The sequence below is a fragment of the Astatotilapia calliptera genome, chromosome 3 (genome assembly GCF_900246225.1).
Source record: "Astatotilapia calliptera chromosome 3, fAstCal1.2, whole genome shotgun sequence".
Lineage (NCBI taxonomy): Eukaryota > Metazoa > Chordata > Actinopteri > Cichliformes > Cichlidae > Astatotilapia > Astatotilapia calliptera.
This window is the reverse complement of record NC_039304.1, coordinates 33440189-33466255: the sequence shown is the minus strand read 5'-3', so window position 1 is coordinate 33466255 and position 26067 is coordinate 33440189. Positions and strand designations below refer to the sequence as shown.

Here is a 26067-nt window from a genome sequence, read left to right as displayed (position 1 = left end):
CTCTAGGTATCACTGCGAAAAACAAAGGCTGTGGTAAACAAACCAGCAGGGCCGGTGATGGTAACTTCTCTTTCTTTTAAAGTGTCCAAAACAGGCAGTTAGATAAAGAGCGTTCAGCCGTATGATACAGAATTGAAAGAGTATGTTTATTTTTTTAAGAGTTAACGTTGTAATGCATTATTTCCTTAGCAGGTACTAAAATAACCTCAGATGAACAACAAATATTGATATTAAATTATTTGATAGTTTTTTGCTGCTTTTGTACAAGACCAAAGTGGAACATGTGGGGAAACCTAAACACAGCACAAACACCTCATGCCAACTGTTAAACATGGTGGTGGAGAGGTGGTGATTTGGGCTTGTTTTGTGGCTACAGGTCACTGAGTTGACCATGAACACCTCTGTATACCAAAGAATTCTACAGTCAAATGTAAGGCTATCTACTTGACAGCTAAAGCAGGTCAATGATCCAAAGCACATCAGCAAATCTACAACAGAATGGTTGAAAAATAAAAGAATGAAGGTGCTGCAATGGTCCAGTCAAAGCCCAGACCTCAGTCTGAGTGAAATGTTGTGGAGGAACTTTAAGAGAGCTGTGCAAAACAAATAGTTGCAAAACTCAATGAACTGAAGCAATGCTGTAAAGAAGAGTTGGAGAAAAGTTTCTCAAGAATGATGTGACAGACTGATAAAGTCAAAAAAGAAAATGAATAACTAGTATTTCTGCTAAAGTTGGTTCTGCAAGCTATTGTATCTGTTTGCATCATAAGGGACCTCAAAGGCCAGAAACCCCATCACTGGCCAAAACAGACCCTCATCTGACCAATGAACTTTCCTGATGTACTTTTTTCTTGGCCCTGGGCCATCGGGTCATCGATTAGGTTGACCTCTGAAAACATTTGGCAGTTTTTCAGTTAGGGCATGTAAAGTATAGGCGTGATACATCGCTTGTCTACTGTTAAATATTTTCCTTTGTCATCAAAAATGTTTTAAAAGAGGAAAATATGATATAACGTTTTTAAGAACCAAATAAAAGAAATACAGATGTTAAAGGTTACAGCTGAAGGACAATGTCATAATGGGTCATTTCTCCCTTGTATTAACTGTAGTGTCAACATTTTAATCAATAAGCTTGCACTTCAGCAGTTTGCATGGAACATATGGAGTGGACACCATTTCCAACTTTGTTTTGAATTTTTCAACTTGACATCATGCAGCCTGAACTATACTAAAAATATAATCTAATTTTAATTTAAACCAAATTAGAAAGCTGAAATGATAATTTGATGTCAACAGGGAGATCTAGTGTAATGGCTCTGAGCCCATTTGTTCTGTTATCAATGCTCGTCATCGATTTTCCGGTCGGTTCTTCTCAGCTATAGCGTGGCATTGATTGGTTTCCAGTGTCGGGGAAAGTTGCACAGTCGCATGCGAGCAGCAGGACAGTCCTCCGCTGCGTGCCAGAGTGAAGGCTTCAATACTGACATCTGCAGCCACAACAGAAACACAGAGTACTTTTGTTTTACTCAAATATGAAAGAGGAGACTGAATGTTTTCGAAGACACTTGCCCAAAAAGTGTTTGAAATGATGGATATTTTGGATGCGTATATATGGTAAAGGAACATCTTACTTTGAAGTTTCAAATCAGGTATGTCCTGTTCACTTTTAGTGATGTTTGACTGAAGATTTGATCGACTATTGAAAGATTGTTCAGCTATGTAAATCCTGCCTTTGCCATGCAGGGATTAAAGTATTGACTCCTTGCACTATGTGAGGGCATAGTATTTTGGGAGGGGCACAGCTAGACTTGCATTCTGGGAAATTTAGAGTACAGAGGAGTTTGTATTAGGAAACAGAGCTGTATCAAGACGTTTTCAATAAGTGTCTTTATATAAACAAAAGCATAATAAAGTAAATTACATCAGGCTTACAATAATGGTAATCTTAATACACTAACTATTGTAATATTATGAAAAAGTCAAAATTCTTTATAGAAAATGATCAAAATTTTTTTTTTTGAAACCAGCTTGGATGTGATCTCTTTAGTCTAAATATAAAGGAGTGTTTCTCTAATCATACACAGGACAGCAAAGCTCAATGTCTGACTCAGACCTCATGAAGGGTGGGGGACCGGCCATCAGGAGCCCCGAATGCCGTTCATCTCCGACTCCTCGAATGGAGTTCCACGGCTCCTTCAAAGTGGGGGAGCGCTCGCCCAATGTCACAGAGAAGGTCACACAGGTATGGCAGCTGAGAACCTCACATGGGCTCTGCAGGTCCCATTTATGAGATCCAAATGACTGAAATGTATTGCCATTAATGATCACATTCACTGCTGACCTGGTTCAGTCCATCACTGGATGTGAAAGTAATCATGTTTTTAAATACTGAGAACAAGATGGGCTCTAGAAAGTTTCCACGCTGGAAGACTTCTGTTAATTAACCTTTTAAAATCAGTTGGTGATCAGGTGACTGGTTGTATTCATCATTGGGTGTGAAGTAGAACCTAAAACTGAGCCACAGTTAAATTAACACCTACTGTTAACACTGCTGGACCCCTAAAGCTCAGTGACCTGCATCACTGCTCTGTGGGATCATGTGAGATGGATTCAAAACAAATGGAAGGGGCATGTGAACTTCCATGGGGGTACCCGGTAATCCCTGTCTCTCTGACTGTCAATAATCTAATTTATCTGTCTTTTTCATAGAGTTATTTGCAAAGTTGGTGAGATTAAATAATACGATATTGAGGGTATAGGCAGAACTCAATGACAGTGAAAGCACATGACCAACTCATCATTATTGGCTTCCAGCAAACCAACATCCTGCGTTCAGTCAGTTCTTAGACTGTTGATAACAGGATGTTGTTATTTTATCTATCTTTAAGGTTTTGTGAAATTTTGGATATGGTTCCCTTATCTGGATCTAACTTTTCTGCAAGTCTTGTGTCTGCTGAAAGACACTAATGACAGGATGGTCAAGGATTTGTTGGACCTACAAGGTTGCAAAACTAAAGCACGCAGCCTCCAACGAGAACCTGGTCAAAACAGTACGTGCTCTAACAAGGTCTATTGGTTAGTTTATGAGAGAGATTTAATAGAAACACTAATATTTGTTTTGTAGAAATCTAGGTTTACTGTTTTCCTTTGCATGCAAAAGATTAGGTGTTCTTTTCATCAAAGAAAGAAGGGATTTGGGTACATGATGGATATTTATTCACCTTCTGGGAGAAGAAGTATATTCCTCAAAATCAATTAAAACAGCACTCGTTAAATATTTTGATTTCCCTGTGAAATAGGTAAAGAGCATACTGATGAATTCTTTATATGCTTAGGTTCTCTCTTTGGAGTCTGATGTGCTGCCTGAATACAAACTCCAGGTACCAGAAACGACATGGTGGATCTTGCTTCACTACAGCCCCTTTAAGGCATTTTGGGACTGGATTATTCTCCTTCTGGTCCTCTACACAGCTGTTATTACTCCTTACTCAGCTGCCTTCCTGTTGTCTGAAAATGGGGATTTACGCCAAAGGAGTTGTGGCTACACATGTAACCCTCTAAATGTGGCAGATCTTACGGTGGACGTGCTGTTTATTGTGGATATAATCATCAACCTTCGGACGACCTATGTGGACCAAAATGACGAGGTAGTCACGCAGCCGAGCCAGATAGCAAAGCATTACATCAAAGGCTGGTTCCCTATTGATTTGTTTGCAGCAATCCCGTTTGACCTTCTCATTTTCAGATCAAGCTCGGACGAGGTAAGAATTCTGATTCTTTGTAAAGCTTCAAAGGTTTTTATCCTTAAGTGTCTAAACTTTAAAAGTTGTTCCCTATTGAGTTTCAAAAGTTATTGAAGCTGTTTGACCTTTTATCTGCCCATCCCTGTCTTACATGTTCCCTCTTGTTCATGGATACCAAAGATGGCAACCTTAACAAGCCTCCTGAAAACAGCTCGGCTATTGCGATTGGTCCGTGTGGCAAGAAAGCTTGACCGATATTCTGAATATGGTGCTGCTGTCCTCTTCTTGCTCATGTGCACCTTTGTACTCATCGCCCACTGGCTAGCGTGCATGTGGTATGCCATTGGCTTTGTGGAGAGGCCGTACACTGAGACTGGTTGGCTGGACAACCTGGCTGAGCAACTTGGAAAGGCGTACAATGAAACAGACTCCAGCTCTGGTCCTTCAGTCAAAGACAAGTACGTCACAGCTCTGTACTTCACCCTGAGCAGTTTGACGAGTGTGGGGTTCGGTAATGTGTCTCCAAACACGAACTCAGAGAAGATGTTCTCCATCTGTGTCATGGTCATTGGATGTAAGTTGAATAACCAATGGTCATTGTATTTAAGTCTTTAGTTGGGTACTGGTACAACTTTATCATTATTACATCTGAAATGACCCAATCCTGTTTGTCTTCTTGTCCTCTTTCTCTTCTGTATCAGCTCTCATGTACGCCAGCATATTTGGCAATGTATCTGCCATAATCCAGCGGCTGTACACTGGTACAACCCGGTACCACACCCAGATGCTGAGAGTCAAAGAGTTTATCCGCTTCCATCAGATTCCAGGTAGTCTGCGCCAACGACTAGAGGAGTATTTCCAGCATGCATGGACATACACAAACGGAATAGACATGAATGCTGTAAGTAAACAAAATGGTAATGCTCCTTTGATGTTCTTTATCTCTCTTATTGTTACGTATCTTCTGACCGTATTTCTTTGTTCAGGTGTTAAAGGGATTTCCAGAGTCTCTGCAGGCAGACATCTGTTTGCACTTGCACCGCTCTCTGCTACAGAACTGCAAGGCTTTCCAAGGAGGCAGCCAAGCATGTCTCCGTGTCTTATCTGTGAGATTCAAGACAGTCCATGCACCTCCTGGAGATACTCTGATTCACTATGGAGACATCCTCGACTCTCTCTTTTTCATCTCACATGGTTCCATCCAGGTCACCAGAGAGGATGTAGTGGTGGCCATATTAGGTAAAGCTATATAACCATACATTATTTTACTCCTTAAGTCCTCTCAAAAATGACCTTCTCAAATCAAATAAATCTTTGTCCTCTTACAGAGAAGAATGACATCTTTGGTGAGCATATCCACCTTTATGATGAGCCAGGGAAATCAAGTTCAGACCTACACACCATCACCTACTGTGAACTGCACCGCATCCTTAGGGATGACCTTCTTGAGGTCCTGGATATGTACCCAAGCTTTGCAGACAACTTCTGGAGGAACCTGGAGATAACCTTTGACCTGAGAGATGTACATTGACAGTTTATTGTAACACACTTCACCTAATGCTAAAAACAGATATTTTATACTGTCACTTTGGTGAGATAATAAATATTTTTTTCTGTCGTCTTTAGGCTGATCAAGAGCCACCAGTAATAATAGATGATGATTCTGGTGATGACTGTGAATACCACCACAAACCAAGATGCAAAATACACTCACTGGACTGCAGAAATAGGCCAGGTGAGATATGAAATGCATAGAAAGTCGTGCAAACAAAGCAAACAATGTGAAAAGCCATTTCAAATCCTGACTTAAATGGATGGACATTGAATCATACTGAGATTATCCATGGAATCCAAAGATGCTTTAGACATGCCTGTAAAACAGGCCTTACAGATTTGAAAAGTTTTACACCACCACCACCACCACCTGTGTTTCAACTTGACTTGTAATTGAGCCAACTCTGGCTGCCTGACACCCCAAACTGTGGGTGTCATGCGTGGGAAAACTGTAACTGAAGGACAGAAATGCTTTTCTTTGAACAGATGGAATTGATCACGAAGACTCGTATCCCCTTCAGGCCTGCCATCAGTCATTTTCTCATGCCTGCTGGGAGGACAGTTGTAGCTGTGGATCGTCATGTTCGCAGGCAAGTGAGGACTTTGAAAAACCTCTTGCCCATGGTGCCAAAACAGAGCATTACTCTGCAGAAGCTGACAGGCAGGATTACTCTTCATCTGCACTACAACTGCACCCCCAAAGTGGCACCTCAGTGGGGAAGGATGCAGTGTTTGACCGGGGTCCTCAAGGTAGATGGCAGTCTTGATTTTGTCATGCAATTGCAAGATATAAATTTAACTGCAGTCTTGATTGTTACCCTGTTTGAAAGGTTTTGGTTCTTTTAAACGTGTCACTTTGAAGCACTGTCTTGATATTTTCCTCAGCCTCATCTCTGAATGTGCCAGGGATGTATCAATACTGGTCAGACAGACAATCACAGCAGTTTTCCAGTCAAGCCTGGCGATCACCTTCTGTCCGCAACTCATGCCACCCACCACCATTCACAGAAGAAAGGCCCAGTGAACTTGAGACACGCCTTGAAATTTTGCATTCACAGCTCAACAGGTGCATTTGCTACCGTTCACCTTTTGATCTTTGCTACTTCTGAGAAAAAGATACGAATAGTGACTTTGGCTCAAAATGTCACTCCTCAAATGTTGCATTGCCTAAATTCCCTCAGTCAATGAATTTTCTGTCTTATCTTAAAATGGGTGATGAGTTAACATTTACATCACCCAAGAATCTTGAAAATTTGCACAAATTCATTTTGCATGTATACATCAGCAACGTGACGAGCCTTGCTGTAAGTAATAGAACCAATGGCTTAGCGAAGGAATCCTGACGTAACCCTGAGCATTACATTTCTACACCTGAACAATTAACATATCTGTAGAGAGTTTCTTTAACAAGCAAAAAATTCAAAAACTATCTATACTATATTCATTTCCATATGAGCATCACTCCAAGCCATACTTTTTTTTAGTTCCATCTAAGACTTTGAGCACTTTTTGAATTTTTCTTTGTTGAAATCTGACTTTATGCAAAAAGTTAAATTAAATTCCAGTTTTCATGTCTTGTGTTCAGCACAGAACTCAATTGAAATCAACAGCAGAGAGGAAAATATTCATGGCTCTCCAACGACTTTGTATTATGTAGAAGTCCCTCCTTACTCTTTGTTTGTTACCCCCAAAAATCAAACAACTGGTTAATGAGTATACATTTTCCCCTTGTGACAGGTGGTTACCAGATGGTTGTGGACTCGTCTGTAAGCCCATATGACTAGGCCATTAGCAATCGATTTCCCAGCAACTGCTACCAGCCTCCAGCAACCAATTGCCAACCAGTGGAGGATTACATATTTTCTCTCACAACTGGTGGTTACTAAATGGTTGCAGACCAGTTTCTAGTCCTAGGTGTCATTGAAATCTTAATCACTTGATTCTACTGTATTGATCACTGCATGTGCAAAATGGTGAAAAGTTAATGTCACATGTTTAGTGGTTACATGTTTCCAAAGCCTCAGTACTAGCTTGCTATATGTAGTTAACTTTTCTACAGCTAACTGAAAATAAGGTGCTAAAATCTTCCTGAAACATAGCCAGCATAGCATAGCAACATAGCATTTTGGACAGATAACATCATTTTGTTAGTTTTTCTGTTACATATTGCACAGGCAATAATTTTTCCCTGCAGTGAGGGTAGTTTTCATAGTACGATAAGTTACATTACATTACGTTGGAGTCAAAATTTATCATATTTGCACAAACATTTTGAGCCCTAAGTTATCAGTTTATGCTAGCAAGCTCTAGTAAATTGCAGTTTTGAGACTATATGTTAAATTAATGCTAAGTAAAATATAGAGAAAATAATCAAATTGAACTCACCAAAACAAGAATCAGACAGCATGGATCTGTTAAGTTATTAATTACATTAACTATCTACACAGCTAGCCATATTACATGTTCTAAAAGGCATCAGCACTACAAACACATTCAACAGGGGCGGATTGTAACTTTGGTATATTCATATTTTAAGAATATCCAGTAGGCTATTGCAGCCTGCATTGGCAACCACCTGTCAGTCTATGGCATGCCTCTAATTATGCAAACTTTCATTTGGAATAAAGTTTAAAACCAACACGTCAACAAGCAAAATCAGCAGGACGTAAACATGACATTATTTCTGGTGTAAATTTAAGCATGTAATATTTGGGTCTGGACATGCAATTTATTATCACTTTGCTTCATTCTTCTCATACTTCCACCATCTTTTAATTAGTACCTCTTATTTCCTCAGACTGGAGACTCGCATGACAACTGACATCAGTGTTATTCTGCAGCTTCTCCAGAGACAGATGGCCCCTGTACCTCCAGCTTACAGCACTGTATCATCTAGTACTCTCCACGCTGATTCCCCTGGCCTGTATGGGGCTGGAACTCCAGTGCTGCATAACATGTATCCCATTTCCCCCATACAAATGGACAGCTTGGCACCGACACAGGTATGGTATCAAACCAAAAAAAACCACGACAATTCATCAGTTAGGCCAAATATCTGAAAAACACTGTTATATATCTGAAACGCATTTCATCTTCTTTCATCTCAACATTTTGTGCTTATTTACTAAGACCTCGGCTGAGACAGACCTTAAGCAGACCAGCAAATCCCAGGACTCACTGTCCAGTGGGATCCACGTGACTGCGGCATCTGATGACACCATGTTCATGGCTATCACCCCTGAAACTGACACACATACTGGGCTAACTCCTCAGCTACCCCAGCCATCAGTCAAATCCTCCCTCATGGACAGTTCCAGGCTGTGTGGTAACCTCCGCTACCCCTCACTACCAGAGAGCCTGGACATACAATCACGATTGGCAGAGATCCAGAAACACCTCTCGGATCCTGTCCTCCCCATCGTCTGACAGTCAGTGTCACCTACTTCTTAAAGACATTTAGAAGGAGCTCTGTGACCAGTCCATCCGTTTGTCATTGAAGAATTATTTATAATTACACTTTTTACTTTACTATTACTTTGGACATTGGACGGTGTTGAACACAGACAGTGCTTGCAAACAAGGATTTTACACACTGCCCAGCCAAAAAACAGCAGTCACCATGTGGATTTACCTAACCAAATACGAAAGACCCCCCCACTGGATTCGGGGTCTAGGTTCACCAATGTTATGTGCCCAAAAAACGAGGTCAGCTGACTACCTGAATATACAGAATGATTTTTTTTCTCTGATGATGGCACGGGAATATACCAATTTGACAATGCCAGGATTCACCAGGTTTAAAATGAGCGGTTCAGGGAACATGGAGGATAGATTGGCTACCACAGAGGCAAGACCTTAACCCCAGTGGGAATCTTTGTGTGTGCTGGAGAAGACTTTAGCAGTCTGACTCCCCCATCACCCATCATCAATACAATTTTTTGGTGAAAGATTAATGCAATTCTGGATGGAAATGAATAATAATTATCACTTCTTAAAACCATGGGGAAAGTGTGCCATCATCAAAGCTAAAGCCAGCCCAATGAAATATTAGCATGTGACTTGTTCTTTGGCTGGGCGGTGTACTTCCTTCAGACTTGCCTAAAGAAATAAACTTGAAAACACTTAATACTTTTGAATGAACAACTAACAGAAAGGTTGTTATATTTTATATAGATAACTGCTAATCCAGAAATGTCACCTCAGCAACCTTAGTGAGTGGCGTCCCTGTTCATGTATGGATAATGATCTTTTTAAATTCTAAAGAATTTCCCTGCAGACCCATTTACTCTAGCCTGACCCAATACTGACACTTTGAGTCCACTATGTTTAGTGTAAATATTTAGAGAATTATGTTGGCCAAGATTAATCAGGTTAGGCTTGGTTTTATACACCTGTAGCAATCAGACTGAAAAAATATCCAAATTCAAAGATTAAGAGGTGTGGCTGATAATTTAGTTCACATAAAGTATCTTTAATATAATGCACTGCATTGCATAAATCTGCAAAGTTGTGTTAAGTAATTTTAATTTTATGTCAGCAACAATAGAAAATAATGAAGAGGGAATAGAGATAAGCTGAATTAAACAGCAGTTACTGACATAGCTAGCATCTTTGATCTTGTACCAGTAACTTCCCTGTAAGAAAGACTAGGTGTTGATTTTCTTGGTATTATTGTAGGGTCTTGGATGGCACCAGCGGTGATTACTGGAAGTGTTCCTGAGCCCTGTTTTTACCTGTTTTTAATGCAGTGTCTTTTAGAGATATATTGTACTGTAGATGATGTGATTTGAAAGTGGGAATTTTACATAGAGGACACTGTTCCGAAATGTATACCATTTTTGCAGATTACTGAAACTCTGCCTCTCCATTTTCCTCTTGTTACCTGTTGCCGAAAGCAAACAGGATGACACACAGTAGTAAACATGGCCTTGTCCCAGCTGTTTCCAGATGTGTTGCTAGCACTTAATTGAAAATTAACTAATATTTTTCACTAACTAGTAAAATTTGTTGTAGCAGATAGCGATCCAGTCAGGCTGGGTGGAAGCCCACTGGACATTATTGATCTGTCCCTCGGCTGTGTAGGCCAGTATGGGGTCATCCGCTACACAGAGGACGAGGAGATGAGATTTCAATCAATTTATCTTATTTAGTCTGGGAGAAAATAATGTGAGTAGACACAACATATTCCTGTTCTGAGTCTGGTAATATCTGCAACCAGGCTTTCCTTTTTTGGCAGGAGGAAAGATGGAAAAAAAAATCTGCCCCAGATAACAGTATGGCTTTACTTGATTCTTTCCAACAAGAAATTAGTCAATGAGGTGGAAACCTTCACTAATCTGTTTCTTCTTCCCAAAGTATCACACACTCTGCAAAGTCATTATCTCAAATCCAACCTCTGATTCAGAAGATGTTTTCGCATAAAATACAAAATCTGAGACTTTTGCTGCTCAGCTCGTTCTTAAAGGGCTCCGTCTTGTGTTGAATCTCAGTTACTGCAGTGACATTCACATTTCAGATCAGGGGCGGGCAATTAATTTTTTCAAGGGGCCAAGGGGAAACTAGGGCCATTGTGGAGGGGCGCGCCTCTGAACTACTGGTCAAAGTAAATGAAAATGTGAAATGGGCCAACACAGTATCACTATTTAATCAATATGTCTGTGTAGGTTCTCACCCATCTGGGTCATGAAAAGCTTGAAAAGAACACAACTGGATATCTTTAAGTTTTCTGAAGACAAAGGATAGTGGACTGTTTGAAAGAAGAAAAGAAAATCCAGCAGTGATACTGACTGAAGTGCTCTGCAAGTCAAAGTCCAACAAACTCTGATTCAGTGCTCTTGCCCTGATGAAGTTAACTATTTTAGCAACATTGTTAATTTTTAGCACTCACACAACACCTGAGTTGTAATACAATGCAAAAGTACCAATTTCAGAATTCATTTTAGTCACTTTATCTTGCTTTCATTTCAAAAGTCAGACAATTTCCCGTCAGATCTGAACAGTGCAGTAACTCTAGTCCCTTTCACTGAGTGCATTGTTGCCAGCTCCTCTGTAATCTCGAACTCTTGTGTTAGACCCCTACAAAGGTGAGTAACTGGGCTGTGTTGCTGATATAAAAAAATGCATTTACAGTGAAGCTGCATAATAAATAACACAAGTTTAACAATTAAATTTTTATAAAAGAAGAACCCCCTTCAAAATAAAAAGCAACACAGTTGTATTGTGATTTTCCACAAAAAAATTGCAAAAAACTGTAAAGCATTATCTGATGGGGAGTTTATCAAAGAGCGTTTGGTGGCTAAAGTAGGACAGACTGCATGTTTTATAATTATTTACATCTAAATCTTAATTTCCCATTGACCTTAGGAGGGCCAATCAAATGTACCAGAGGCCTAGGTTTCCTTTAAATAACGATATTATGCAGTGCTCTAAAAACTACAATCAAGTGTTTTGCTACAGCTGCCTACCTGCAGTACAGATGTCACAGGAGGAATGTGGCGCCCAGGCGATTCCGTTCACACAGGCCCTGTGGTTGTTGAGTCTGGCTACCGGAGTACAGGGTACACGCACGTCTAAAATCACCACCTGAGGATACACAGCGACGCTTTACATTTTTAGAGCTTCCCTTAAATTGACTTTTCAATACAAAATAAAAGGAAAAAATGGTTAGATTGACATTTCCACTGTGCAGTTTCATGATCTGAGCAGGAGCCCTTTAAATGGAGCAGCACTAACCTCCAAGCTGTCCATCGCCATGGTAGCTAAGTAGTTGGGATCTTGCTTGTTCCAGCAGAGTCGGAGCAATGGGTGATGCTGTGGGTCGTCGTAGATGATTGTGCTGTGTTTGAGGTGTCGGAGGTCAAACATGCGGACCGAGCCATTCGCACCCACAGAGGCAAACGTATCCCTGCCCCCGCCTGCTCGGCTAAACGAGATGTCATACACCTGCGATACAAGCAGACAGTGGCCCACATGAGTCTGTCACTCCAACATGTTTGTTTTAAAGGACAGCGCTTCAATAAAGTTTGATGGATCATCTAATAACTTTTACCTCCTTGTCATGAGCTATGAGCTGTGTCTTGACGTGACCTGTCACCAAGTTGACCCTCCCCAGCACCTGCCCAGTCTCCAGCCCCCAGATTGTACAGGTGGTGTCTATACTGGAAGTACCTGCACAGAAAAAAACAACAGCATACATTCACAACATTTTTTATTTTCAGTTTCAAACATTGTAATTTGGGTTTATCGATTAAATGCCCTGAGGTTTTTACCTAACAAGTTTGGGTCCACCTCGTTCCAGTCAAAGGATGTGAGCTGTGCACAGAAATCTGAATTCTTGTTGTTGTTGAGCAGACACTCCAGACGGGTCTCTCTATCACTCACCTGCCAATCGACAAAACATCATTGTCTAAATTTAACTTCATGTTCTAATACCATAGACAGTATAAAAGATGAACTTAGCTTCCAGGTCTGAAAGTCTAGCCAAAGCGAAAGGGCTTAAACTTGCATTGCTTTTTTATGGCCAGCAGGGGGCGATACCTGTGGGTGTGCAAACAAACTTCTGGTTGTATTCAGATCTGTCATTTTGGATGTGTGACAATGTATGGTCAAGTGAATAAGGGTCACAACAAGTCACACATCTCTAGAGACTGGTCTAGAACTAACTTGCAACCACTGGTTGTGAGTAAAAATATCTATTTCCCAACCAGTTGGCAAGTGGTTGTTGGCAGTCAATGGAAAATCAATCCCTAGGAAAAATGTGTATTTCCCAACTGGTTGATAAAAACCTCCTTGCAGTTGCTTTTGTCACAGCAGACTGCCATGGTAATTTGCATGTAAGATGCTGACTTCTCTGCGAACTCCCAGTAGTCTCAAGAGCTTGATAAAATAACAACTGGACTTCTTCTTAAGCACTTAAGACTAGGTGTAGGTTCTCAAGTCATCCTATAACCTGGATGACTGAAAACCTACACACTCACCCAGCTGTAGTGGAAAGTGCGACCCAAATCAGAAACCTACAAAGTAACAACTATGCCTTTTGAACCACGTTGGCCGCAGCAGCCCATGAGTTTATGGTCTCAAACACTCACTTCAGGTCATGCTGGAATTTCTTAGTAATGATTACTGAATAGATTATAAGAAACATAATGCCTCTGTAGTAGTGATGTGTCGGTCGCGAACGAAATGGCTCTTAGAGCCGGATCTTTGACGTGAATGACGCGAACCGACTCCTTATCGCGAGCCGTGGGTTGTTTTTTTTTCTTTCTCTCACCCTCTCTCTCTCGCACTTTTTTTCCGCTTCACTCCGCATGCAGCCTTGTGCTTTGCGCTGGGCAAAGGGGGGGAGGGGCGGTAGTTACACTCAGTAGCACAGGAACAGAGCAGGAGAGAGAGACAGAGAAAGAGAGCCGGGACAACAACGTCACATTAGAAAGGTATAGTAATCATCCACAACTATTTTCAGTTGCAGATGATAAAGGATTCAGAAAGTTTATTCATGCAGGTCCATATGACAGAGAATATGCATGTTCTTTTTGTTTTCATATTATAATTTATATTTAATTGTGTTGTGGTTTGCAGTGTTTTGTGTTGTTTCACTTTAAATTTGTTTAAAAGAAAAAAGCTGAAAATTTAAATATTGAAATGTGAATAATTGGTTTTTGTATTATATGATTTATTTATTACATTTTATGTGGAGTGAATAAATAAAAGTATATTTACTGTGGCCCCTAGAGACAAAGCATGTACAAACTTCAAAACACGTAAAAACTCCAAAACACGTAAAAACTCCAAAACACGTACAAAACACAACAGAAGTGCTCCAGGATGCTAGGGCGCAGTGTTGAGCTTTTGTTACCTAGTGGCTACACAAGCCAGGAAGTACCAACGACCGTATTTGATGTGTGATAGTAACAGGTAAATGAACATTTTTTTTAAATCATTTGAATATATATGAGTGCTTGTGTATAAATACAAAAACAATACACATATGCTTTCAATTGTGTAATTTAAGTGATCTAAGGAGCTCTGTTTTGGAAGTTAAGTTAACGCTAGAAATGTGTTTTGGAATTTGTACGTGCTTTGTCTCTAGGGGCAACCGTAGGCTTTGTCTCTCGGAGCCACCGCATATATTTATATATAAACATATATAAATAAAACCACTTTTTTTTTTACATTAGTAATTCCTTTTGTGCATAATTTTATATTTTATATTATTGTTAATAATAAATTAATTAAACAAAACAACCCGAAGAGCCGGTTTGGAGCCGAAAGAGCCGGTTCTCTAAAAAGAGCTGGAAATCCCATCACTAGTTCATAATACGGCAGCAATGGCGGCAACCGGAGGACAAAAATAGTATAATGATGAGCGTCATGGAGGCGGCTAGTGCTGCTTTCAAGGACCAACAGGGGTATTTGCAATTACTGCAGGAAAGAACAAATGGACTCAGAAAGGAGTGTTTCAGAAAAGAGAGCTTCGATTCTCGTGCGATTTAAACAGGTAGTGCTGTTAACTATATGTTACATTACATTACTGAAAAATAAGCAAGTTGAGTTAGTAATAAAATGTAAATGAATCATCAATCTCACGTCTTTGCTTTGGTTTTTTACGGTGTTTAAGTTCCACTTTTGTTCATCTTAAAAAAATATTTATTCTTAACTTACTTTGTGTTTTATAATATTTATTTGACGTTAGAGTGGTAAGTTTACGAGAGGCAATGGAAGGTAGCACTGCAGACCTGAGCAGCTGCAAATAAAACCCAAATAAAAGAAATTCCTTAACACAGCAGTTCCTTGAATGAACCTGAGGGAGCTATCTCCCATTTGTTGTTGTGATACCTACTCTACTAAAAGATCCAGATGTTTCTACGCCTCCACGAACACATTAGTAATTTTCACCAGAACACAACAATTTATTTTATCATTTGAAAGTGAACTTGGAGGACCCTTAACAGTATGCGTAGGATTATTTGTCAGCACTGACAGCATTGCTATTTTTTCCAGCTAACACCCGAAACATTTGTTTGCCCAGTCCTCATGCATGCTTCTGTGAGAGTTTACAAAACAATGTGTGCAAATTCGGATTATATTTGCATCACTTCCAAATACATTTGACATTCAGTATTTACTCAGCTCCTGGCTGGAATTTATCATAGATCTGTGGTAGACCTATAGTTTTGATTAAAACCTTTGGTCGGCATCTGTTATAGAATATGGCTTTTTAAAAAATTGTTATTAGCCATGTCATTAGATTAGTTGCAATGAAAGAGAACATACAGTTCTCCGACCTTTCACTACACAACATAAAGTAGTATATTAAATACACATTTGTACTACTAGAAAAACTCAGTGTGATTTGGACAAGGGAGCTGTGAGAAAAAAGGTATTCTTACAATTTAACATCTCCCACCCCATCCAGGAGACTCTGACAGCACTGAGCAGCTCCTTCAGTGGCAGGCTGCGGAACCCACGATGTGGGACGGAGGTCTTTCCTTCCTACTGCTGTCAGACTCCACAACAAGGACTTCTCAGCTGACCAAACACACACATCCACACATGTGCAATAGCAATAACACTAAGTCCAATTCCCTTTTTCTGACAACATTGTATTTTATTCTGTTGTATTGTGTACATGATCTTATTCTTATTATCCTATCCTATTCCAGTGATTGTTTCTTAATTTTTGCTACTGTAACTTTGCACGGTCAACTTTCTGTTGTAACAAAATTAATTTCCCACGGGTGGGACTAATAAAGGTTATCTTATCTTATCAGGGTAAAGGTTGTGTTGGAGTCACTGGCTGTCAGAGGGTGAAAAGTGGGGTATGCTCTTGATAGGTCACCAGTCACTCACAGTCTAAATGTACTCACTAGTTAAAAACACTTAATTGTATATTGTTTTTCATATCCTTTAAGACAACCAGTTATGGCATTGCTCAGCTGTTCTGGTATGTATTCAAAGATCCTGAAAATCTGTTTTTGAATCAAAAGAACGACGTGGTGAATATATATGAAATAAACAAAAAACACCATAAATCACTGTATCATGAATTGCTACCAGGAAGGTGTAATATGTTAGCATGCTATACTAAACGAACATGGTGAACTTTGGTGCCAAAGAGGCCAACAAATTCACAAAACCGCAAGCAATTCTTCACTCTATTGTTGGTATTGTTGTTGAATCATTATGCCAGCCCAACTATGTCTTTTGTCTTTCTGTCTATATCTCCTGGGTGATGTACCTTTGCTTTTTTTCCAAGATGATTTGCAAAACCTCCACTAACGCCACATCATTAATTTGATGGATGCTTGGCCGCATTTATATGCAGCAGTTCCAAAACGTTTGATGCATTTGTCCAGGCAGCACATAGCACTAGAACGTCACTGCAAATACTTCTCTGACCTCTATCTCGCTGATCTTTCATCTTTTCTCTCAACTGCTCGGCTCAGCAATGTTGCTAGATATATATCCTCAATACAAGCGTGTGTCCAACAGCTCAGCTGCATCTGAATTTGTGTGGGAAAAGTTTGACTTTTCCTGGTGTGATGGTGTTAAATCTAACGTGTATGCTTGGGCTTTTTGTTCAGTGCTGTGCTTTGTTTTTGGTTTTCCTGCCACTGTTGCAGTCCTCTGGGAGGTGTTTAAAATATGCAGGAGAAGTACATCGTTATCACCTAATGACTTTTTCGTACTTAACCTCTCCACCATGGATGCTATCTTCTTGGTTTTCATTCCACCTGGAATAATGAATCATTTTATTTGGATGTATTGGGACTTTGAAGCAGTTTGGAACAGTGTTTATGCCTTAAATTCATCTGGAAGACCGCTCCTGATGGCTTGTACCTGTCTCGACTGTTACCTGGCTGTGGTTCATCCAGTCGTTTACCATAAGAGGAAAGGTCTGGCTCCCAGGGTTGTGATGGCTGGCATTGTTTGGACTCTCACGATCGCATCTGGGATTGCATACTTTCTTGTCTACAAGTTGTACTACAGCATGTTTCCAGTTGTGGTATTTTTAATTGCCTTTGTAATAATTGTTATCTGTGATAGTTTCATCATCCATACACTGAAAAAGTCTGGCCCTGGCAGAAACAACATCCACCCCCAGAAGCAAAGAGCCATTCAAACTGTCATCTTCAGCCTAGTCATGGTAGTCATCTCTTACCTTCCTCCAATACTTCTCTTTTTAATCGGGGGACCTCTGATGCCCAGTGACAAGATGTTCATATGTACTATTGGTATTCCTATTACAGTTACCTCCACTTTGGGATCTGTTGTTATGCCCCTACTCTACCTTTATAATGCTGGAAAATTGGATTTTTTTAAAGGTTGGATGCTGCAAGTTGTAATTTAAGCATCAGTATTTATTTCCACCCAAACAGTCAAAACTACTAGCTGTATTTCTGTGTATCTGTCGCCTGTTGTCGAATGTTTATAAGATTCTCTAACTTCATATTTACAGGTCTTCCCTTTTATATAATTCTGTATGTGTGTTACACGTTGGATCTAATATTTTATTTGGGCCAATAGGAAAAAAAGTTGGAATAACAAAACCATGGGAAAACAAACCTATACATTTAATAATGTACAGTTAAGACTTGTGTTTGGGACCTGTGTGCTTTATCAGATGTTAATAATAAAATGAGAATGGCTGTATTATGTATTTAAGCTGTGTTCCTCCACAGTAGAGAATAGGTGGGCAATAATGACTCTAATTAAGCAATTCAGGAGGTTTTTCTCCCATTAGACCAACAAGATAGAATAACAAGGCATGTTCTTCTGTTATTATGCAGAGGGAAGGTGTTCTGAAATTAAATTTTGCTGATTTTTTATTTGCAAACAGCAGTTTTTAAATCAAGTGTGTCTGTCTATGCTGCTGTGTTTTAATAGTCTTAAAGTTTAATAACTTTAAGACTATTAAAAACTTAATAGTTTTAAAGTCACTTATTATTAAATAGCTGAAAAAGTAAGAACATGTGCAAGAAGGGTGTAGCTGTTGCAGTAAACAGTGTGTTAAGGCAGGAATGATTTCCTGTGTCGTTCAGTGGTGCTTTTCGGTACTCTCAGTCTCTCACTGAACGAGCTCCTGTGACAGACCAGCATGTCATGGAGTGGGTGGGAGGTGTTATCCAACATTGTCTTTATCTTGGACAACATCCGCCTCTCCGACACCACCTTGAGGGAGTCCAGCTCCATCCCCACAACATTACTGGCCTTACGGATTCGTTTATCGAGTCTGTTGGCATCTGCGACCCTCAGCCTGCTCCCCCAGCATGCAACAGCATAGAGGATCGCACTGGCCACAACAGACTCATAGAAAATCCCGAGCACTTTCTGGCAGATGTTGAAAGATCTCAGTCGCCTCAAAAAATAGAGACGACTCTGGCCCTTCCTGTAAAGTGCTGTGGTGTTTTTAGCCCAGTCCAGTTTATTGTCAATGTGTACTCCAAGGTATTTATAGTCCTCCACAATGTCAACACTGACCCCCTGGATTGAAACAGGGGTCAAGTGTTTCCTGGTCTTCCTGAAGTCTACGATCAGTGCCTTGGTCTTTGCCACGTTGAGCTGCAGATGATTCTGCTCACACCACGTGACAAAGGAGTCGACCACAGCCCGGTACTCTGTCTCATCATCCCTGCTGATGCATCCAACCACCACAGAGTCATCAGAAAACATCTGAAGATGGCAGGTCTCTGTGCAGTGGCTGAAGTCTGTGGTGTAGAGGGTGAAGAGGAAGGAGGAGAGGACAGTCCCCTGTGGTACCCCTGTGTTGCTGATTACCTTGTCAGACACACACTGTGGGAGACGTACATATTGTGGTCTTCCTGTCAGGTAATCAACAATCCAGGACACCAGAGAAGCATCCACCTGCATCGCTGCTAACTTATCACCCAGGAGGGTCGGCCTGATGGTGTTGAAAGCACTGGAAAAGTCAAAAAACATGACCCTCACAGTGCTCGCCGGCTGGTCCAGATGGGTGTAGACACGAATGAGCAGGTAGATGATGGCGTCCTCCGAGACGAGGCTGATAAGCAAATTGAAGGGGATCCAGATGTGGTCTTACTATGGGTCGCAGCTGGTCCAGGATGAGCCTTTCTAGGGTCTTCATGATGTGGGAGGTGAGTGCCACGGGCCTGTAATCCTGGGGGCCACTGGGACGTGGCGTCTTTGGTACAGGGACGAGGCATGATGTCTTCCACATCACTGGTACCCTCTGCAGACTCAGACTCAGCATAAACAGTTTATGAAAGACTCCTCACAGGTCTTGAGGACAAGGGGACTCACTCCGTCTGGTCCAGCAGACTTGCCTGAGTGAAGTCTCCTCATTTGCATCTCAACCTGGCATTGAGTGAAGGTGATGGGTGGGGGAGGGGTGTCAGGAATCTCACAGGAGGCAACATGTGAAGAGAGAGGCTGGCACAGTGGTGTGACTCTGGATTCCAGGCTGACTACAGGTGAGGTTGTGGGGGTGGGAGCAGACACTGTGGTGTCGAATCTATTGAAAAACAGATTCAACTCGTCGGCTCTATTCTCACCTCCCTCTGCTCCCCTGCCGTTGGTTGGCCTGAATCCAGTGATGGTCTTCATGCCCCTCCACACCTCTCTCATGCTGTTCTGCTGGAGTTTCCACTCCAGCTTCCTCCTGTAATTGTCCTTAGCCTCTCTGATCTTGTCCTTTAGTAACACCTGGACCTTCCTCACCTCCTCTTTATTGCCCTCTCTGAAAGCCCTCTTCTTGTCATTGAGGAGGGCTTTGATGTCCTTAGTCATGCACGGCTTGTTATTTGGGTAACAATGAACAGTCTGAGCTGGAACAATGGAGTCGGTGCAGAAAGTTATGTAGTCTGTGATACACTCAGTAAGCCCATTGATGTTATATTATATGTATATATATGTTATATGTTATATAATAATATAATAATAATCTATCCACATATGAAGTGTGAATTTCGGCTCACTTCTTAATATATTACCTACAGGAAAAACATCTCAGCTCTTGCTCCAGCACTGATCCGCTGGGCACATTGTGTCTCTCTCTGTGGTCTTTAAAGCTCATGACCTCAGTTGTCACACTTTTTTTTAATATGATTTGCAAAATTTCCACTGTCAGGAAATCAGGACACATGTTTAGACAGCAGTTTAAAGATGAGTTTGAAACGTCCAGGCAGCCCATTACAGTAAGACCTCAGCACAAACACCTTCATAAAACCTCAAAACAAGGTACAGTTCTCATTTGTTTGCGTTTTTGTTTAATAATGATTATTTTTATGTACATTTTCCGTTGTTTGCCGACCAAAGATGCCGAGTCTCAGCATCTTTTGCACATTTGTTTGATTATATAAAGACTTCACATCACATTTTTGTTTTTTATAATCCAAGTTGCTTGCTTACAGCCTTTTTATGCTCTTGAGACTATGCTGGGAGACACAGCAAACCTTCTGCAGGGAGGGGTTGGACTACCTGAGCAACCTCTGTAGGGTCCATGTATCTCCTCACACTACCAGTAGTGACACCGACACTAACACTCAGCTAGTTATCTGAAGTCAATAGAACGAGAAGTTTAACTTTAAGCTTATACTCTGATTTAAAAGTTTTCCTTTATTGTATTTATTTATTTGAACTATAGTAAATAATTGTTGTACTGTATATTTCAGGTCTTTTAGCCACTGTTCAATAATGCTGCTTGGACTTCATCTTCGATACAAGCCTCCCTCCAACAGCTCTGCCCTGGCTGGAGTTGAAAGGTCTAACTTATCCTGTGATGGCACTGAACCGGCCTTTTATGCTTGGGATGTTGTCTCAGCACTGTGCTTTGTTTTTGGTTTTCCTTCCACTGTTGCCATCCTCTGGGAGATGTTTAAAATACACAGGAGAAAAAATCCATTCTCACCAAATGAGTTGTTCATACTTAACCTCTCGATCATGGATGTTATCTTCTTTGTCTTCCTTCCACCTGGAATACTAAATAACTTCATTTGGCTGGGGTGGGACTTCATGTCAGTTTGGTGCGGTGTTTATGCCTTGAATATGTGTGGGAGACCGCTCCTGATGGCTTGTACCTGTCTCGACTGTTACCTGGCTGTGGTTCATCCAGTTGCTTATCACAAGAGGAAAGGTCTGGCTCCCAGGGTTGTGATGGCTGGCATTGTTTGGACTCTCACACTCGCCTCTGGGATTGCATACTCGCTTTCTTCAAATTTATTTAACAGCATGCTTCCTGTTGTGACATATCTAATTGCTGTTATCATAATTGTTATCTGTGATGGTTTTATTTTCTATACATTAATAAAGTCTGACTTTGGCAGAAACAGCATCAATCCCCAGAAAAAAAGGGCCATTCAAACTATCATCTTCAGCCTGACCATGGTCATCATCTCTTACCTCCCTCCAGTAGTTCTTATTTCAGTTGAGGGGTACCTGATCACCAAGCTGTCGATTCGTCAATGTATCTTAGACTATCTAGTTACCCTTTCATCCTCTTGGGGATCTGCTGTCATGCCTCTGCTTTACCTGTATAATATTGGGAAATTCGATTTTTTAAGGCTTGGACGGTGCAAGTTCTAATTGAAGCCACTTTTAATCGTTTTTGCACATTTCTCTTGTCAAATCAGTCCTGTAGAAGAAAACAAAATTTTTTCAAACAGTCAAAACTAAAAACAGCTCAGTTTACAGATAAGCCCTATTCAGACTGTTTTTTTTTTTGTCATGTGCACATTTAGATCATAGAAAGTGCCCCAGCCACCTCTATTGGGTGGGTTTCTGTTATTCTGTGAGTCTATATGTACTTTTTTCTCTTCTATGTGGTTAAAAAATGAAATAAAACAACAATGGAAACCAAATGAAGAAAGCTTTCATCTTCTTATACAACCCATTTTTGGAAAAGTTGATGTACTGTGTAAAATGTAAATAAGAACGATTTGCAAATCTTATGAAGCCACACTTAATTCACATTAGAACACAGAAACCAGATCAACTGTTTAAACTGAGAATATGAAGTATTTTTAGGACAGGAGGCCATTTTTAGCATCAACTCATGTAACACAGGGCACATGAAAGATTTGCTTTTAAACCTTTTGATTAATTGAAAGCACTAAAAGCAAGACAGACACTCTTCGTGTGAGCACAGAAGAGTTTTCCACTTTGTGTCAATCCATTTTAAACGAGCTTTGTCTCAGAGACGACAGCTGGGTTTCTGGATCGTGTTCACATGTGGCTTTTGCTTTGCATGACAGAGCTTTAACCTCCACTTGCTGATAACACAGTGAACCGTATTCACAGCCAGTGATTTCTGGAAGTGTTGCTGAGCCCATGCTGTGATTTCAATGACAGAATCAAGCCTGTTTTTAATGCAGCTGCCAGGGTCAAAGATCTAATATAGAGTTTTGGCTTTGTCCTTTGCGCACAGAGATTTCTCCAGATTCTCAGATTCTTTTGATGATATTACCTCATGTGACTAATAAGAAATTAAAGTTTCACACTTTTACATCCAGTAACATTATTCCAAATTTGTTCCACAATGTGTAGAGATAGTTTTAAGTAGACTAGCAAACCACTACTCATCTTTGCTTTAAGAAGCTCTGCCTCGCTGAGATGCTCTTTTTTAAACCCAGTCATGTTACCAACCTGTTACCAGTTAACCAAATGATTTCAAAAATGTTTCTCCAGCTTTTTTAAAAAGATATTCTAACAATGTATTTTCTCAGTTAAAGATCTGAAATGTTTCATATGTTCCATTGTGGATACAATTGAGTTTAATGAGATTTGTAAATGATCGCATTCTGATCTTAAACAACATTTTACATAGTGACATTTTGGGAACCTGAACTTTTAATTGAATGTTGTTTCCATTAATACACTGCACATATACTCTATTCATTGTTAATAATAATAATAATAATAATAATAATAATAATAATAATAATAATAATAACCCAAGACTTTAGAACAAAGTCGTAGGTGGTAAAACGGCAGAGAATCTGGTGACATAAAACCTTTATTAGCTTTTAGATACAGATACTATCAGAGAAAAACAAACTCTAGAATCTCAGACTGAGATTTTAATCTGATAAATTGAATGAAAAAGTCCAATAAAGAGGTATGAAAAAAGGTCCTGCTCCCATTTACAAGCCCATAGACTGGAAAACTTTGGGAAATCAAGAACTTATTTTCCATGATTGATTTACATGGGCTTCATCGGGTGAATGATCACGTTACAAATGTAAATGTTGAAGGCAGGCAGGTCATCTTTCATGACACTCATCTTCACACAGGCGTGCAGGTATAAGCAAACATCGTTTTCATAACTCAGTGCAGAAGTCGTAGGAAACAATAACATGTTAAGTAATGTGAAAATTGTATATATTTGCATTATTCAAATATACGAGCGAAACCAAAGGTGCATTTCTCCAGTTCACAACAAAGTACATCCATATGTTTATATATAATCATACATAGATATTTATTTTAAAAAATGGAATATAGTTGTAACAATGTGAAAAGTAATAATTTAAAATTAACAAGAGGCATCAAAAGCTATATGTGATATATGTGTTTTACATCTGTGAGCAGTGGAGAGGAGTAACTTTTCTCGTTCTTTGAAACAGTCTGGATGATACATGCATTGAGTGCACTAAGATGGAACAACTCAAGTTATTTTTAATGTCTGTGCAATCAACTGCAAATGCATAAAATTATATTTCATATTATATATTATCTGCTGAATTACTATTCTGCTTCATTCTTCTGCCATTTTTGCAGCAACTTCTATTTTTAATCCATTATTTTCTGCTTTAATAATTTTAAAATGATTAAAAATAAAATCTGTTCTGCTTTTATCGTGCCAGACCTGTACTACACCTTTATATATGCAAATCCTTCCTAGCAGCAAATATTATTCAACCTCCCCAGATTGCCCAAATACAGCAAAGGCATGATTGCACTTCCTGCTGTCGGGATGATCAAGACAGGTATTGTTAAGACGCACTCGTATTCGTTGTCATCTCTGACAATGAGATGCCCAAAGACGTACAGCAGCACTGGGGGGAAATATGAGGTGATGGTCATGACCATGCTGTTGGTGATGATCTGGAGAGCCTTCTTCTTCCTGGGGTGGAGGTGTCCCCCACTGCGATAGGACTTCTTCAGGGTCCAGAGGATGGAAGCATCACAGATTACAATTATGGGGAGCGCAATGAGGTACACAAACGTGGCCCATGCACTGTGGTTTAGCTCTTGATCAACTATGGACATGGACCCTTGAACCATCGTAGCAGTCCACGCAGCAGCAGCCATAAGGACCCGGGGAGTCAGACTCTTCTTTGTGCTGTAGGCGATGGGATGGAACACAGCCATGTAGCAGTCCAGACAGATGCATGCTGTTAGAAGAGGTCGTCCAGCCAGGTTTAGAGCATAGAGAAAACTGATGAAGCTCTGGAAAGACATGATGTGCCAGAGGAGGAAGTTAGTCAGGCCAAGTGGGACAAAAAATAGGAAGACCAGGTCCATGACTGTGAGGTTGATCATGAAAACATCATTAGGGGTGATCGAGGTTCCAGCTCTGTGTCTCTGAAACAGCTCCCAGAGAACAGCAGCACATGCAGGAAATCCAACCAGAGAGAAGAGAGCGCTGAAAAACACCCAGACTATAATACCTGGTGTTACGTCTACACAGTGTCCCCACTTGCTCTCCAAAGGCTCGCTGGAGTTGAAGGTTAGATTCTGAGAGAGCATTTTGAAGCAGTAAGAGGTTCTCACTGATCGTCTGCGCCTGAAATGAAACAGAAATGAATGAGATTCTCCCGAGGAAACAAAAATCTGAAGACGCTTGCTTTTCCAGTTTCAAAGTCATCTTACCTTCACGATGCGTTCTTATTATTGGGAATGATTTTGTGTAGATGCACATAATTTGTTTCTCCTATGAAAATGCTTATTTGAATATGCAAGTGACAGCGAGGATCATTTTTCAAGCTTGGCATGGACTGATTTATTATTTTTTTAAGTGACTAATCATCTGATCTTAGATCCTGCAGATTTAACAGTTATTAGAGGAACGAGTTTTCTATTTATTAACCAGCAACAAGAGTAAATGCTCTGGTTACCTTTAAAAAAAAAAAAAAAGCTTTCTTTCACATGGTATAGTTAAAGGTCAGAAGTCAGGGGTGTGACCTACCTAGGAGACTACTTTAAATAACTATTCTTCATTATTCGTCCATGGATACAGTGACTTTTGCCGTTGTGTGCCAGTGTCACAGCTCATGTCGGTCAAACTTAATCAACTTTTCTCGAGTGATCAAAGTTAGAAAAGATGTAGCAGATTAAAACATAATTCTGTGAACGAGTCAAAGCTGATGCACAATAAAAGCATTAAAAGCATTTTCACAAAGAACAAATGTACAACATAAGCAGGCAATCTAACAAGAAATAATATATTATTTTTAAAAAGCAGTGAGGTTTTTATATGTTTACATCTCTCTTTAAAAGACTGTACTTTCTCCATGTTTAATGATTCCTGTTGGTAGAAGACCTGCAGAAAGTGGTTGGACCATGAAGCCGTTTAACTTTCTACCTCAATGATACATTTTAGGTAGAGCTTCCTGATTATACTTATAAGGTTAAATTATTTTTATGTATTTAACAACGAGAATAAAACTACTGCCATTAAACCCTTTTACCTTTGAGCCAAAACAATGCTTCTAGGGTTTATATATTACTTGACCGTCTTCCCAGTTTCTTTGTGCTGAGAAATGATTAACTTCTTGGATTATGTTCACAGGTA

At 40.1% G+C, this 26067-nt stretch overlaps 3 protein-coding genes across 5 annotated transcripts; 1 reads left to right on the top strand and 2 right to left on the bottom strand.

Moving 5' to 3' along the window:
• Positions 1–619: 619 nt before the first annotated feature.
• kcnh6b (potassium voltage-gated channel, subfamily H (eag-related), member 6b) lies at positions 620–10561 on the top strand. Of its 3 annotated transcripts, none has more exons than XM_026163002.1 (12): positions 620–1649; positions 2085–2242; positions 3336–3761; positions 3924–4317; positions 4445–4644; positions 4730–4982; positions 5072–5265; positions 5370–5478; positions 5784–6047; positions 6183–6363; positions 8095–8299; positions 8427–10561. In XM_026163002.1, the coding sequence occupies exons 2-12, from the start codon at positions 2099–2101 to the stop codon at positions 8721–8723; spliced, it is 2667 nt and encodes an 888-aa protein (XP_026018787.1). In that variant the 5' UTR covers positions 620–1649; positions 2085–2098; the 3' UTR covers positions 8724–10561. The 3 variants fall into 3 exon arrangements, with proteins under 3 accessions (XP_026018787.1, XP_026018789.1, XP_026018788.1); XM_026163004.1 differs by having other exon boundaries at positions 8138–8299; positions 8427–8558; XM_026163003.1 differs by lacking the exon at positions 620–1649 and having other exon boundaries at positions 2016–2242.
• Positions 10562–10616: 55 nt separating this feature from the next.
• Positions 10617–13486, bottom strand: LOC113019355 (DDB1- and CUL4-associated factor 7-like). The gene is made up of 3 exons (XM_026163010.1): positions 12346–13486; positions 12030–12239; positions 10617–11879 (listed from the first exon to the last, which is right to left on the bottom strand). Exons 1-3 carry the CDS (start codon positions 12490–12492, stop codon positions 11748–11750), a joined length of 489 nt encoding a protein of 162 aa, XP_026018795.1. The 5' UTR covers positions 12493–13486; the 3' UTR covers positions 10617–11747.
• A 10684-nt stretch (positions 13487–24170) lies between these two features.
• On the bottom strand, positions 24171–25022 carry LOC113014356 (proteinase-activated receptor 3-like). Its single transcript, XM_026155817.1, has one exon. The coding sequence runs from the start codon at positions 25020–25022 to the stop codon at positions 24171–24173; it is 852 nt and encodes a 283-aa protein (XP_026011602.1).
• Between the last annotated feature and the right edge of the window lie 1045 nt (positions 25023–26067).